Source organism: Rhincodon typus, chromosome 10 (genome assembly GCF_021869965.1).
Source record: "Rhincodon typus isolate 14 chromosome 10, sRhiTyp1.1, whole genome shotgun sequence".
Lineage (NCBI taxonomy): Eukaryota > Metazoa > Chordata > Chondrichthyes > Orectolobiformes > Rhincodontidae > Rhincodon > Rhincodon typus.
Window position 1 is genome coordinate 32,803,429 of NC_063341.1, and position 14,843 is coordinate 32,818,271.

The window sequence follows — 14,843 nt, forward strand, 5'->3', positions numbered from 1 at the left end:
AAATTGACTGCCTTAATTTTAACAACTGCTGTATAATTTATTTGATATCACTTTTGCTTAGGAAGGGCCATCAGTTTATTTGTGATTAAAATGGGAATGGGGTAAAAAGATTTTAAAAAGGCTAGGATGCACAAAATAGTCAACAATTGTGTTGGATAAATTGACATCTTTGAAACTGAGCTTTGGTTCCAACAAGTTAGCAAGGATTCACATGGTCTAGTTCAGTTCAATATTATGTACAAATGGAAAAATAAACATAGGTACAGATGTATGATAGGCAGGCTAGTAGGTACAGAAGGACAGCCCCATAGGATAAAGAGCAATGAGGAGGATGATATGGATGACGATTACAAAATGATGTGGAGGAGACCACTTCGTTCACACAGGTCTCAAATAATCTCTTTGATGTCAATGCCAGAACTGGACAAATCTTAAAAGAGATGAAAAATATTTACGAATTCTTCTCAGTTGGTATGAATCACAAAGGTACAAAAGACAATGGCTATAAAAGTAACAATTAATCTAACAGAACAGGAAATATTAGCTGTTTTTTCCTCCCACATGATCCAATACAAAACTGCTATTGTGAATTAATCAACTGTTATAGGAGCTGCTTGGTCCTAATTGAAGTAATTATCTGGCCATTCTTGGGCAACAATTTCGATATCTACTCCAGTACTTTCAAAGAGATCGTGGTGAGATTGCAGCAGGGGAGGGCTAGAAACCAATAACCTGCCAGCTTTCAACAGTCTGATCAGTCACAGAGGCTGTACACAAATAACACAGTATACAAACTTTATTTAAAATTAGCATACAAGCAAATCTACTTCCAAGTTAAAAAATCCTAGCCACCTTTCACCTAAAATAATAATTCTACATTGTTATATCATTAAATAACTACACGTTCAAAAAAGGAGTAGAACTCTCATCTCAAGTGTTTTGAGTCAAAGAAAGGACATGCCATGTCCCTTTTAAATAAAAATGTGGCCATTGGAGTAAATACTTTTTCAACTTTTAATGTTTAAGATATTGTATTGTGCAATATATCCCTACAGCAAGATACAAGTGCCTGATGCTTAATTTATGCAACTTCTAGGTTTCAATATTTGACTGTTGTCTTTGCTCTCATTTGTTGATATCAAGTCCTAAATTATATCTATTCACTTGACGTCAGATTTTTCTTTTTGGGAACAAGATGAGAACATCATTAAAAGCACCAGGTACACATGGGAGATTAATGATATGGTATTACTGAACCAAAAGGATCTGCAATACTAGCCCTTTCCCTTTAGTTAATCTCAGCTACAGCATCGGATTCCATGTCTCCACTGACCTTGGCAGTCTGGGCTAAGAGGAGGGAAAACCTTTAAAAGATCTTTGCTGAAAATTATATATTTGTTGATATGATCAGATTGTTGTTGCACCCTTGCCTGGTTGCTTAAAGGTCTGCCAAAACCTATTCAAAGCAGAATGTAGATGAAGTACCGAGGATTGCTGACCTCTAGAGGTAATGGACTCAGCATCTTTAATAGAGAAGGAAGGAAAAAAAGGGAAAGATAAAGAACAAGGCATCCTGTATAATAAATTCATTAAAATTTTTGTAGATGGGGTCATATACCCGATTAGTGACTTGCTCAAATGTGACTCTTAACATGGTGGTCTGCACCTTCAATTCCTTATTTGCATTTCTGATACATGCCCCAAAGTGAAATTGGAAAGTAAATTCCAGATTGATCATGATATGGTGTAATTGTTGAATAAGTCTGCCACCTAAAAGCATTCTTTTATTTCCTTTAATTGGACACCAAGGGAGTCACACAGAACATCAGCTCTAGCAACATCTCATAGCCATGAATGGAAGCTCAGGTACAATATGAGCACCAAGTGGACTATAGATGAAAAATGCTACATACAATTTGCAATATGAACAATGCTGGTTCAGTTGCACAAAGTCTTCTGTCTATTTGTATATAGCGTAGCCTAGCATGTGTATTTACTGGCAAGGAGGATCTCAACAAATTAAATAACACATTCAACTTCTTATAGGTTTCTCTTCCTCTTTCAAAATAATATGTATTTAATATCACCAAAAGCAACTGTTTGTGTACGCAGAAAATCAGAGCTGTAAAAATGCTTTTGTAGTGTAAGCAGAAGGGAGTGTACTGAAAATAATATTGATGTCTATACGGAGTTACATCTGCACTAATGCCCTTCCTCACAAGATTGGAACTAAATCCATTATCTCCATGCAATTTGTTAGATGCAAAATGCTTTGGGGCATTGGGAGATTTGATAAGGCATTGTTAAATGCAAGTTTTTTCTTTCCCTCTTGCACACTCACTTAGGACCAATCCCTTGAGCACTGGAGGTGGTTGCCTACAGACAGCTGCAACACTACAATATTTTATATACTTACAGAAAGTAATGTCAGTGAGATATAAACTACAGTGATGGTAATTTGCTTTGACAAGTAAAATGTCCATATGGATTCTTTCAGACTTAAAAATCTCATTTTATGAAAGCCAGTTCTAGAATCTTCCACAGACATCACAAGTTGTGGTAACATTATTGGAAGTAGTAATCCCATCTCCCCAGCAACAGAAATGCAGCACAAGTACCTATCACGGAATGTCCACACATAATGAGCAATGTAATACAGTTTTCCCATTCCATGGGAAAATCTCGTCTGACTTCCATTGCTGGGATGATTTTTTTGCAATTCCTTTCCACTTATTACTCTTGTGCTTCCTTGCCAGCCAGTCTATAGATTTCAGTTGGTCCATCAGCATGGGTGATTGTGGTGGTCAACTGCAGCTCCTCACCACCACTGACTCCAAGATCACCTAGAAAATGCATTAAATACAGAATACTATTAGGCCAGGACAGAAAGAGTTTTGTTTGTGCCCTTCGATTTCACTTCTCCCATGAGACAGCGTGTTCTGCGTACAAAGTTTCATTGCTGATTGGCTGAGGTGAGCTTTGTGGCTTATCAAAGTAAAATTTGAATTAGAAGGTCCATTTTTGCAGTTAGTATCAGAGTTTTGTTTGAACATTATTTCATACTAGGTCTGATGCTGGATCACATGACCCAGTAATTTGTACCTCCCATTCTCTACCTCTACAGCTTGCAGCTCACTGCTACAGCTTAAAGCTGCCCATCCTGCCTCTTTCCAGAGTAGTCATAGAGATGTATAGTATGGAAACAGACCCTTTGGTCCAACTCGTCCATGACAACAAGATATCCTAAATTAATCTAGTCCCACATCCCTCTGAACCTTTCCCATTCATGTACCCATTCAGATGCCTTTTAAATGTTGTAATTGTACCAGCCTCCACCATCTCCTCTGGCAGCTCATTCCACACACGCACTATCCTCTGCGTGAAAAAGTTGTCGCTTAGGTCCCTTTTAAATCTTTCCCTTCTCACCTTAAACCTATGCCTTCTACTTTTGGATTCCCCGACCCTGGGGAAAAGACCTTGGTTATTCATCCTATCCATATCCCTTATGACTTTATAAACCTCAATAAGATCACCTCTTAGTCTCTGACACTCCAGGGGGAGAAAAGCGCCAGCCTGTTCAGCTTCTCCCTACAGATCAAACCCCCCCAACCCTGGCAACATCCTTGTAAACCTTCTCTGAACCCTTTCAAGTTTCACAACATCCTTCCAATAGCAGGGAGACCATAATTAAATTTATTATTCCAAAGTGGGCCTAACCAATGTCCTGTGTAGTTGCAATATGACCTCCCAACTCCTATACTCAATGCACTGACTAATAAAGGCAAACGTACCAAATGCCTTCTTCACTTTCCTGTCTACCTGTGACTCCACTTTCAAGGAACTATGAACCTGTGCTCCAAAGGCCCTTTGTTCGGCAACACTCGCCAGGACCTTACCATTAAGCGTACAAGTCCTGCCCTAATTTGCAAAATGCAGGACCTCACATTTTAGCAAGACTTTGGGACAGGCATGTGGCAAGTAGGGAAGTGATGAGACAGTAGGTCAGCAAGGACCATTGGCAGTGACTTGGAGGCAGCGGAAGAGCCAATGAGCCACTGTAGAGGCAGCAACTTACTTATATATTTTTATATTTCAGTTATTTAATAAACACAATATTGGAATTTAACAGATATAACACAGTGTGGAGCTAGAGGAACACAGCAGGCCAGGCAGCATCAGAAGAACAGGAAAGTTGATGTTTCAGGTCGGGACCCTTCTTCAGAAATGGGGAGGTGGAAGGGAGCTCAGAAATAAATAGAGAAAGGAGGGGTGGGGCTGGGGAAGGTAGGTAGGATGATGATAGGAGAGTGCAGTTAGGCAGTAGTGGGGATTGGTCAGTGAGGTGGGAGGGGCCGATAGGTGGGAGAGAAGATGGACAGGTTGTGTCATATCAAGGAGGCGGGGATGAGAGGGAGGGTTGGACTTGGGATGAGGCCAGGGGTGGAGAGATTTTAAAACTGGTGAAATCTATGTTTAGGCCATCCGGCTGTAGGGTCCCGAGGCAGAATATGAAGTGCTGCTCCTCCAGTTTGCGGGTGGCATCATTGTGACACTGGAGGAGGCCCAGGATGGACATGTCACCTGGGGAGTGGGAGGGGGAGTTAAAATGGTTCGCGACCGGAAGATGTTGTCATTTGTCGCAAACAGAGCACAGATGCTCAACAAAACGGTCTCCGAGCCTCCGCTTGGTCTCACTGATGTAGGGGAGGTCACATCTTGAGTAACTGATGCAGTCGACCAAGTTGACGGATGTGCAGATGAACCCCTGTCTAATGTGGAACATTTGTTTTGTGCCTTGAACGGAGGTGAGGGGGGGAGGTGAGGGGGAAGGTGTAGCTCTTCCTGCAGTTGCAGGGAAAGGTGCCGGGGGTGGTGAGGTTAGTGCGAAGTGTGCAGCGGACGAGGGAGTCGCGGAGAGAGCTTTCCCCATGAAAGGCAGATAGGAGTGGGGAGGGAAATATATCTTTGGTTGTGGGGTCGGATTGTAGGTGGAGGAAGTGGCAGAGAATGAAACATTGGATGCGGAGGTTGGTGGAGTGATATGTGAGAACAAGGGGAATGCTGTCTTTATTTTTTGTTGGGAGGAGGGGATGTGAGGGCAGAGGTGCGAGAAATGCAAGAGATACGGTTGACGGCATTTTCGCTCACTGGAGGTGGGAGGTTACGGTCCTTGAAATAGGAGGACATCTGGGATGTGCGGGCGTGGAATGCCCCATCTTGGGAGCTGATGCGACGGAGGCGGATGAATTGGGAGTAGGGGATTGCATTCTTGCAGGACAGTAGGTGAGGGGAGGTGTAATCTAGGTAGCTGTGGGAGTCGGTGGGCTTGAAATAGATGTCAAATTCGAGGCGGTCACCAGAGAAGGAGACAGAGAGATCCAGGAAGGAGAGGGAGGTATTGGAGATGGTCCAGGTGAATTTGAGGTTGGGTGAAAAGTGTTAGTAAAGTTGATGAACTGTTCAAATGCCTCGTGGGAGCATGAGGCAGTGCCGATACAGTCATCGATGTAGCGGAGGAAGAGGCGGGGGATAGTGCCAGTGTTGCAGTGGAACAGGGCCACCCCCTTAGTCTGTAGGAAGTGGGAGGAGTTAAAGGAGAAGTTGATAAGGGTAAGGACGAGCTCAGTTAAGCGGATGAGGGTGTTAGTGGAGGGGGACTGGTTGGGCGTGCGGGAGAGGAAGAAGCGAAGGGCTTTTAGGCCAACTGCACATTGGGGGATACAAGTATACAAGGTCTGGATATCCATAGTGAAGATGAGGTATTGAGGGTCAAGGAATTGGAAGTCTTGGAGGAGGTAGAGGGTGTGGGTGGTGTCCCAGACATAGGTGGGGAGTTCCTGGACTAGGGGGGAAAAAAACAGAGTCAAGGTAAGCAGAGATAAATTCAGTGGGACAGGACCAGGCAGAGACAATGGGTTGGATGGGCAGTCAAGTTTGTGGATTTTGGGAAGGAGACAGAAATGGATGGTGCGGGGTTGGGAACGATGAGGTTGGAGGCTGTGGGAGGTCACCTGATGTGATGAGGTTATGAATGGTTTGAGAGATGATGGTTTGGTGGTCAGGGCTGGGTTCATGGTCAAGAGGGCGGTAGGAAAAGGTGTCAAGAAGTTGGCGCCTGACCTTGGCTATGTAAAGTTCAGTGCGCGATACCACTACTGAGCCTCCCTTATCTGCGGGTTTGATGGTGAGGTTAGGATTGGAGTGGAGGGCTGCACGTTCTGTTCCCCAACCCTGCACCGCTCGTTTCTATCTCCTTCCCAAAATCCACAAACCTGCCTGCTCCTGCCCTACTGAACTCATCTCCGCTTACCTTGACTGTTTCAAAATCTCCCCACTCCCAGCCTCATCCCATTTCCAACCCTCCCTCTCATCCCTGCCTCCTTGACCTGACACAACCTGTCCATCTTCTCTCCTACCTCTCCGCCCCACCTATCCCACTGAGCAATCCCCACCACTCCCTACCTTCACTCACTTAACACCATCCCACCTACCTTTCACAGCCCCTACCCTCCTCCCTCTAGTTATTTCTGAGCTCCCTTCCCCCTCCCCATTTCTGAAGAAGGGTTCCAACCCGAAACGTCAGCTTTCCTGCTCCTCTGATGCTGCCCGGCCTGCTGCGTTCCTCCAGCTCCACATTATTATCTCTACTCAGCATCGGCAGTTCTTACTATCTCTGTGGATGGGAATTTAACAAATATTTTAACTTACAAGATATAACGTTTTCATTTTTTTTTTAAAATAAAAAAGGACCTTTCTTATCCAACAGAACCTAACTCAGCTTTTATACTGGCTGTAAAGTGAATATCTGGTTCTCTTAAATGTTGCTTCATTTAAAGATGCTCTTTTCAGGAACTTAAACTATGACAGTAAATGAAGAATTACTGCATATGAAAATGTTTAATGAGCAAATGTAATGTTTAAGAAGTCTTCCACATTTTCAAACCTTGCATTATGAGGGTGGTGGTGTTAAGGTTTCAAAGATGATGGTTGAAAGTATTTCTAAAATGATTTTAATATGATTTGAGTTTAGTAATAACTGTTGCAATCAATTCTGACCTGCTAGTTTCTGTATTTCTTTGGTGCTTGCTCACTGATATGTCTGTTTGTTAATTCAGGAGTTGATGAGTGTGTAAAGAGCATACTCAGGAGGTGGACAATTCTGGCAGGGCCAGTACTTGACTTTACATTCCTAGGTTCTTGGCTTTTCTGAGAAGATGGGTATCATGCATTCTTCTTTAACTGCTGTAGTTTATAGTAATAGGATACAACCAGTGCCTTACCAGGTCACCTCACGCTGAAGTAGGAGTCAGCCACCTTGGTGTGGGACTGGGAAAAGGCCAAACTACAATTCCTAGAAAGGAATGAATGAACCACTTGAGTTTTTAACAACATTCTAGTTTATGAACAACATTGAGGAAAATGGAAGTAAATGGTTTGTACCTGCAACAAACTAACACCTTTAACACTGATAGTTGGACACTGGATGTGGTGACCAATAGTATTAGTAAACACCTTTTTTTTAAAATCAAAGAGCAACACATTTGTAATCATCACCTAACTGGAGCTATACACAGTGAATATATTGAGCACATTTGATGAGGGAGGATGTTAACTGGTCACTATTCCTATAAGACTAAATAATTTTGTTGGTGTTCAACTGTTCACTAATTGTATTGAAAAGAAAAAAAATTAGACATCTGAATCAGACTTTAGAATGGAAGAAATTATGCATCAATAGAAGCCAGTGCAGCATTCCTATAAGCTTTGTTTTGAGCTTTTATCACTTTCGCAAGGGCAGGTGATAATTTCCTTTATGGCCCGTACCACATCAGATAGTAAGACTTGCCAGATCAATCAGTAGGGAAACATACAATTGCATAGAGCTTCGACATATAGAAGCTCTCAATAGCCTTTCAGCAAGTACGTTCCACAGGAACAAGTCTTCAGGTATTCAGCATTTGACTTTTAAAATAAAAACAATACGCACCATTTGACTGATCAGCATCACTGTAACACTTGTGGGATGGAGCATACAGAAACATGATCGCAAAGACGTAAAGGTTCCACATGCCATAAATGCCAGTGAAGAATGCACTGTGTACTTGGACAACGTATTCGCCCCACTTCCAGTGTCCCTCATTTACCTGAGGAAGGAACATCAGAATTTGACTTGTTTGTCAGGTGAATTAGGTAAAAAATGCTGGAAGCATTATAAATCAGAATCAAATGAGTTTTTTTTAAACTTGTTTTTCTTCTGTCCAGATGCTTTTAGATACTGTACATTTCCAGATTTGTTTGTAGCACTTATTGTTACAGTTCCTTCTTCTCCTGAAGGTGCAGGTTTGTACTGGAACTTCATTTTGGTGCAAGTCAAACAAAAAAAAACAAAAATTGGAAAATGTCAGGCAAGCTAAAACAAAAGGTCAAATAAAAATGTCAGGGCTAGCTCAGGCCAAAGTTTCTCCCTTAGCTTTATAAACAAAGTGCTGGAATAACTCATCAGGTCTGGCAGCACGTGTGGAAAGAGAAAGAGCGTTATTGTTTCAAGTCCAATCGGACTGTTGCTGGTTCTGAAGAACAGTTTTTTTAAGACTCAAAATGTTAACTGGTTTGTCCTCTCTCTACAGACACTGTCAGACCTGCCGTGTTTCTCCAGTACTTTCTGTAGCATCTGGAGTACTTTGCTTTAATTTGATGTTTCTCCCTTTTCTGGCTTTACATTTGGGGCGGCACGGTGGCTCAATGGTTAGCACTGCTGCCTCACAGCACCAGGAAGCTGGCTTCGATTCCAACCTTGGGTGACTGTGTGTGTGGAGTTTGCAAGTTCTCCCCGTGTCTGCATGGGTTTCCTCCGGGTGCTCCAGTTTCCTCCCACAGTCCAAAGATGTGCAGGCTAGGTGGATTGGCTATGCTAAATTGCCCCTAGGGATGAGTGGTATAGGGGGATGGGTTCTGGGTGGGATGCTCTGAGGCTCAGTGTGGACTTGTTGGGCCGAAGGGCCTGTTCCCACACTGTAGGGATTCTATATAATCTGTTGTTGTTGTTCATGTACAAGCTGTAGCTATGCAATTGGAGATTAGTTTACAGAACTAAACCTCCCCTTCTCCTTCCTTTAGAGTTCATGAATAGACTTTCCAGCAGCAATGACCATATAACCATTGGAAGTGATGAATTTCTTTGTTTTTGAGGCCAATTGTAGCATACCTATAGGCACCCTGGTTATGATCTGCTGATCCATTACAGACTGGAGATGACTCAAGCAGAATTATATCCACAGTCTTCAAAAATCTTGTTTTTAAAGAAACGATAGATATCTCCAGGGTAGAAAGTAGTCATTCTTTGAGAAGATTAAAATAATGGGCATCAGTGCCATTTGCAAACCTGAACCTATGCACAGTAAGAGAGCTTTAAAGCATTTCCAGTACTCAGTGTTTAGTGACCGATGAGAATTTCCAAGTTGAATTCATAGGCTCAAGTGACTACAGCCAAACTATTTCCTGAACCTTTACTTCAAGACACTTATGCGTAGTGACTAAGGCAGGAAAGAAACTCAACAATGCAGCCAATTGTTTTTAAACAAATCCTCAACCTCAAAAATTGTCCCTGATGTGAAGAATGATTCAGGAGCTAGTAAGAATATCAGCATCAGTTCCTCTTCATATTATCATGCTGTTGCAAATAGCAAGCATGGTGACAGCGCTGAAATGTGAATGAAACATATAGGAAATAAGAACAGAATGGCATTGCATTCATTCAATTATTCAATAAAAATCATACAGAAACCTTTACAAGAACTCCACCTTCCTAACCCATCCCTACAGTCCTTGATGCTACCAGCGGCCAAAAACTTATTGATCTCAGTCTTGCATATATTCAGTGACTGGAAACCTCTATTCTGGAGGGCTGTGGATGCTCAAGGATTCACAACTCTTGCAGATAAACGATCAGCCATGATCATATTGAATGGCAAAGTGAGCTTCACAGGTTAAAAGGCCTACTCCTGCTCCTATGCTTTTTGCTGGCATCTGAAGTAGAGAGCTCTGCCTTACTACTGAGGCACTGAGTTTCAAAGCATGAGCCAGGTTGATTGACACATTTGGTAGCAAGTATTTCACTGTTATCAAAATCAGTGCCACCATTGCATTTCAAGAAGAGCTTCAGAGTGTCTTTGAAGCAATTTCTGTGTCCATCCACAGAGCTTTGTCCATCTGAGCATGCAAGATCAGTTTGGGAGGTGATTTTGCAGGAATTTTCGCTGAATGCTTGCAGATCTGGCTTTGACAGGAACACTAGTATTTGTTCATTCAAATACAACAAATAACTGCTTTTCTGGAAATCTGAAACACAAACAGAAATTACTGGCAAAATGCAGTAGGTCTGGCAGCGTACGTGAAGAGAAAATGGAGTTAACGTTGAGTCCGGTGACTCTTCTTCAGAACACAGTGTGAGCAATTTCTGTTTCTGCGATTAGCATTTGCTTCACGGTCCTCTCATTGAATTGGTGGAGTTTCTCTAGCCCTCTTGATACATCATTGAAACACAGTCCAGGTGTTACTACAGGACAGCAGCGCAGTTACAGTAACTACTCTGTACACTAGAGCTTTTGTTGACTCGCCAAGATCTTTGTTATCAAACAACTGCTGCCAAAGACTGTAGAAAGCCACGGCCAATGCGAGGTAAAATATTTCACTGAGTGGGTGTTGGCAGAGATCAATGCTTTGGTTTGGACAGCATTCATGGATAGGCAGAGTTTTGTATATGTAGAACTGAAGTGATCAAGAGTGTTTTGTAAATCTGGTGCACAGTACATATAGTTATCTGCAAAACACACTCATGCATTGCTTTGGAGGTGGCTATGGAATTTTTTTTTTTACCAAGGTTGTATTGAGGGTAATTAATGATTGATGAGGTGAATAACCACCATCAGGTAGATCATAAATGGTATCAGTACTATCACGCAACTTGGCCTGACATTTTCTTTATTTTAAAAGGTGCCTGATTCAGATCCTTTATTCAGGACTATTACAGTCGTAGCATCAGGAGACAATTACTGGATTGTTCTCCAAGTTATACCCCTTAAGATTCTACCAGAATGTATGAGTGAACCACCAAGGAAAGCTGCAAAACAATGAAACAGATGAGAAACAAAGCTTGCAGCCCTCATGGTAATCCAGCTGATTTTTGCTCACATCAAAATTTTAAGCGCTCATCCTGACAGTCTGCATCTAAATCAGAATGGGACCAATATTCTTGTAGCAGCATTTGCTAGTGCTGCTGGGAGAAGTTCGAACTAGTTTAGCAGGATCAGGAGTCGCTCCATTAGTTCAATACTAATGCAGCTTCACTCAGAAAAGGAACCAAGGCAAAGCAAATTCAGCCATGTGGTGTCTCAAGGGAAGAAGGGGAGCTTGATGGCCTCTACTTCGATGCTAGGAGTATGAGAGATAAGACAACGAATTGAGGGTGTGGACTATAGATGGAACTGTGATGTAGTTGCCATTACAGAGACATGGCTGAGGGAAAGACGAGTCTGTTAACATTCTGGGGTACAAGGTCTTCAGGCAGGACAGGGGTGGATGCGAAAGAAGAGGTGGTATCTCAATATTAGTCAATTACTGCAGTAAGGAGGAACAATATCCTGGAAGAGTCATCAAATGAGGCTTTGTAGGTAAAGTGCAGGAATAAAAAAGGGGCAGTCACACTGATAGGAGTGTATTACAGGTCCCAAACAAACAGTTGGCAGACAATTGAGGAGCAGGTATGTAGTCAATTCATTAAGGAGTGTAAAAATAACAACAGGGTAATTATATTAGGGGATTTCAATTTCCTCGACTTTAATTGGGATAGTCATAGTATAAGAGCGTTTGAGAGGGGGCAGATTTATTGAAGTGTATCAGGCAAATCACTTCTTGTATCAATCTGCTTAAGATTTTCGCAGTCCATTTTCTCGAGTTCTGCACTTGCATCTTCCTTTCTCCGAGTAAAGAAAGTTGAGAAGTATTCATTTAACACCGTACCAATATCCTCTAGCTGCAGCCGTTCCCCTTAGTCAAAGGGTCAATTGCAAGGGAGCATATTTTTAAAGTGAAAGGTAGGAGGTTTAGACGGTATTTTTGGAAAAAGTCTTTTCACCCAGAGGGTGATGGGAAATCTGGAATGCTCTGCCTGCTAGGGTAGTACAGGTGGGAAGCCTCACAACCTTTAAAAAAGGTATTTGGATGAGGATTTGAACTATTATAATATTCAAGGCTATGGGCTTAGTGTAGATTGGAGTTTTTTTTTGGTGGTACAAACCCAATGAGTCAAAGGGCGTCTTCTGTACTATACAATTCTATGATCCTACAGACTTGAGATGAAAAGGGTATTATTTCCTTCTGTCTGACCTCAAGAATGCAACAACTGTCATGCTTTAAAAGATGAGATAGATCAGTTGTGCAAACTACAAAGGTATTCCCCTCTTTCATATTTCCTGTGGCTGAGAAAATCCTTCTGAGGTGCTCTTCCTCTTGTACGCCACAACGTACTGGTGCTATACGCATGACAATTATTAAACAAAGTAGTAAACAATATGTCCGGCAGACAACAGTCTCCTGAGGATCAGGTGATACTGATATCACTGACACAAACAAACAATGATAACCCAGGAGCTGCCAACACTGCTTTAGGATGGCGTTGTATGTGTCATTCAGGCAGAAGAGTTTTGTTTGTTAAAATGAGGCCACGAAGTCAGGAAAACACCATTTGCCTTGCTTTTCCTCATGGTTCCACTTCAGATATCATAGTTATGACAAAGCCAGCTAATAGAGTTCCCAGAAGGATGATTCTTCCTTCTTTTTGAATGGCAGTGAGGACTTCATCAAGGTCAGATTGGCCCTTTTTCTTAATATCTTCATCCGAGTCAAGGGTTGGAGCATAAATGTTGATGACAATGGCATTTTGGTTACAGCTAGCAGTAGATGAAGTGTCATAAGCCCTTTAGTTATGCAGTTGGAAAGTTCTAACACTGCACCAAGATCCAATTTCCAGATGGTAAAACCAATTCTTTGGATTTGAGGGTTGCTGCATTTTTTCTGGGAGGTGTCCCCCTAATTGTTCCTGCAGCTGCCCCTCCCAGGATGTCAGGTCTCACTGTGGGTGATGGTTCAACTGCAGTTCTCCCTCCCAAAAGGCCACCCAAGTGTTAAAAGTTTTCCAAATTGCAGAAATTCTTCCTTTGACCACAACGACGGGGGTCCTGGCGGGACTAGTCCCCAGCTAGGAGAAATTGAGACAGCCCTTTTTTGGAGACAGTAAGGACTACAGATGCTGGAAGCTACAGTACATAAATGTGGAGCTGGAAAAGAACAGCAGGTCAGACAGCATCTGAGGAGCAGGGGAGTCAATGTTTCGGGCTGAAACCCTTTGTCCCGACGGCGGTACTTTTCCAGCCTATTTCTGGAATATTTTTTAACACTCTCCCAATTTCAAGGCAACAGAGTGTACCTTAAATGGATCCCTCTGTCATTGATACTGCTATGCAAAGACATCTGTGACCAATACACAGTTGTTCAATAACATTCACACATCTGTAGGCGTGTATAAATTCTCGACTTGGGACTTCATGCTCATAGTTCTGTTCCTATCACTATGGGACTTAGCAATGGACCCTGGGAGAAACCTGTGCAAGGCATCTTTTAAAATGGGTCATTGCAGACCAAAATCTGACCACCAGCCTGAGAAGATCATGCGATATGTCAAACCATGATAATCAGGATCATCTCAATTTGCTTTTGTAGTTGAACAGCAATCTTCCTTTGCCTGTTATGCTGTTGTGAACTTCTTGGACTACACTTTGCCTTATCACCACGTGTGCCCCTAGCAGGGAGTAAGGAGCTCCCAAAGGTATCTCTCAAGCGCTCATCGAAATTTAGAAACCTCAACCACATCAAGGTAGCAATCCACAGAGAAGCAAATTAAACAAATAAAACAAAGCTACTAAGCTTCATGGATCAGATTGTTTATGGGCCACATGACTCACGATTACAGTATCAACTCTATTTAATAGAATAGGCTATTTGAATATTCATGAGCAGTTACCACTTCCTCCCAAAGGGGCAGACATGAAGATTTCACATCGTGCATCAGAGCGTGCCTACGGCACAAATAGGCTTATGATAAAAACAGAATTTTACAAACTATTTTTATTACATGGGATTCTAAAATCTTTATTACTACTATGGGGTTCATGTTCTGTCCTTGTACCCATTCTTTGAAAACAGCAATATAGCAGCCTTGCCCATTTTTAAACTTCAATTAAGCATTGCAAAAGAGGGAATTTGCATCAAAATAGGTTGGAAGCAGTTGGGCTTGCCTGTAGTCAGAGCCCACATTTAATAGGTGCCTGTCTTTTGTATAATTGTAACAGAACTGATTCAACTCATTATGGGAAAGCAAACATACTAAAGAGTGAGAGATAGTAGGAACTGCAGATGCTGGAGAATCTGAGATAACAAGGTGTAGAGCTGAATGAACACAGCAGGCCAAGCAGCATCAGAGGAGCAGGAAAGCTGACGTATTCCCAATTCCTTCGCCTCCGCCGCATCTGCTCCCAGGATGAGGCATTCCACTCCCGTACATCTCAGTTGTCCTCGTTTTTCAAGGACCGTAACTTCCCCTCCTCGGTGGTCGAGAACGCCCTCAACCGTGTCTCCCACATCTCCTGCACCTCATCCCTCACACCCCGTCCACGCAATAAAAACCAAAAAAGAATCCCCCTCGTCCTCACGTACCACCCCACCAACCTCTGGATCCAACGTATCATCCTCCGACACTTCCGCCATCTGCAATCCGACCCCACCACCAA

General features: G+C 42.5%; 1 protein-coding gene across 1 annotated transcript in view; it reads right to left on the reverse strand.

The window, feature by feature from the left end:
• Positions 1-781: 781 nt before the first annotated feature.
• LOC109936088 (Wnt ligand secretion mediator) overlaps positions 782-14,843 on the reverse strand; it is a 137,562-nt gene continuing 123,500 nt past the window's right edge. Inside the window, exons 10-11 of the mRNA XM_048602081.1 lie at positions 7,988-8,144; positions 782-2,843 (exon numbers count right to left, since the gene is read on the reverse strand). Of these exons, the coding sequence (XP_048458038.1) occupies positions 2,734-2,843; positions 7,988-8,144 (267 nt within the window). The 3' untranslated portion in view covers positions 782-2,733. The remainder of the gene's footprint in view (positions 2,844-7,987; positions 8,145-14,843) is intronic.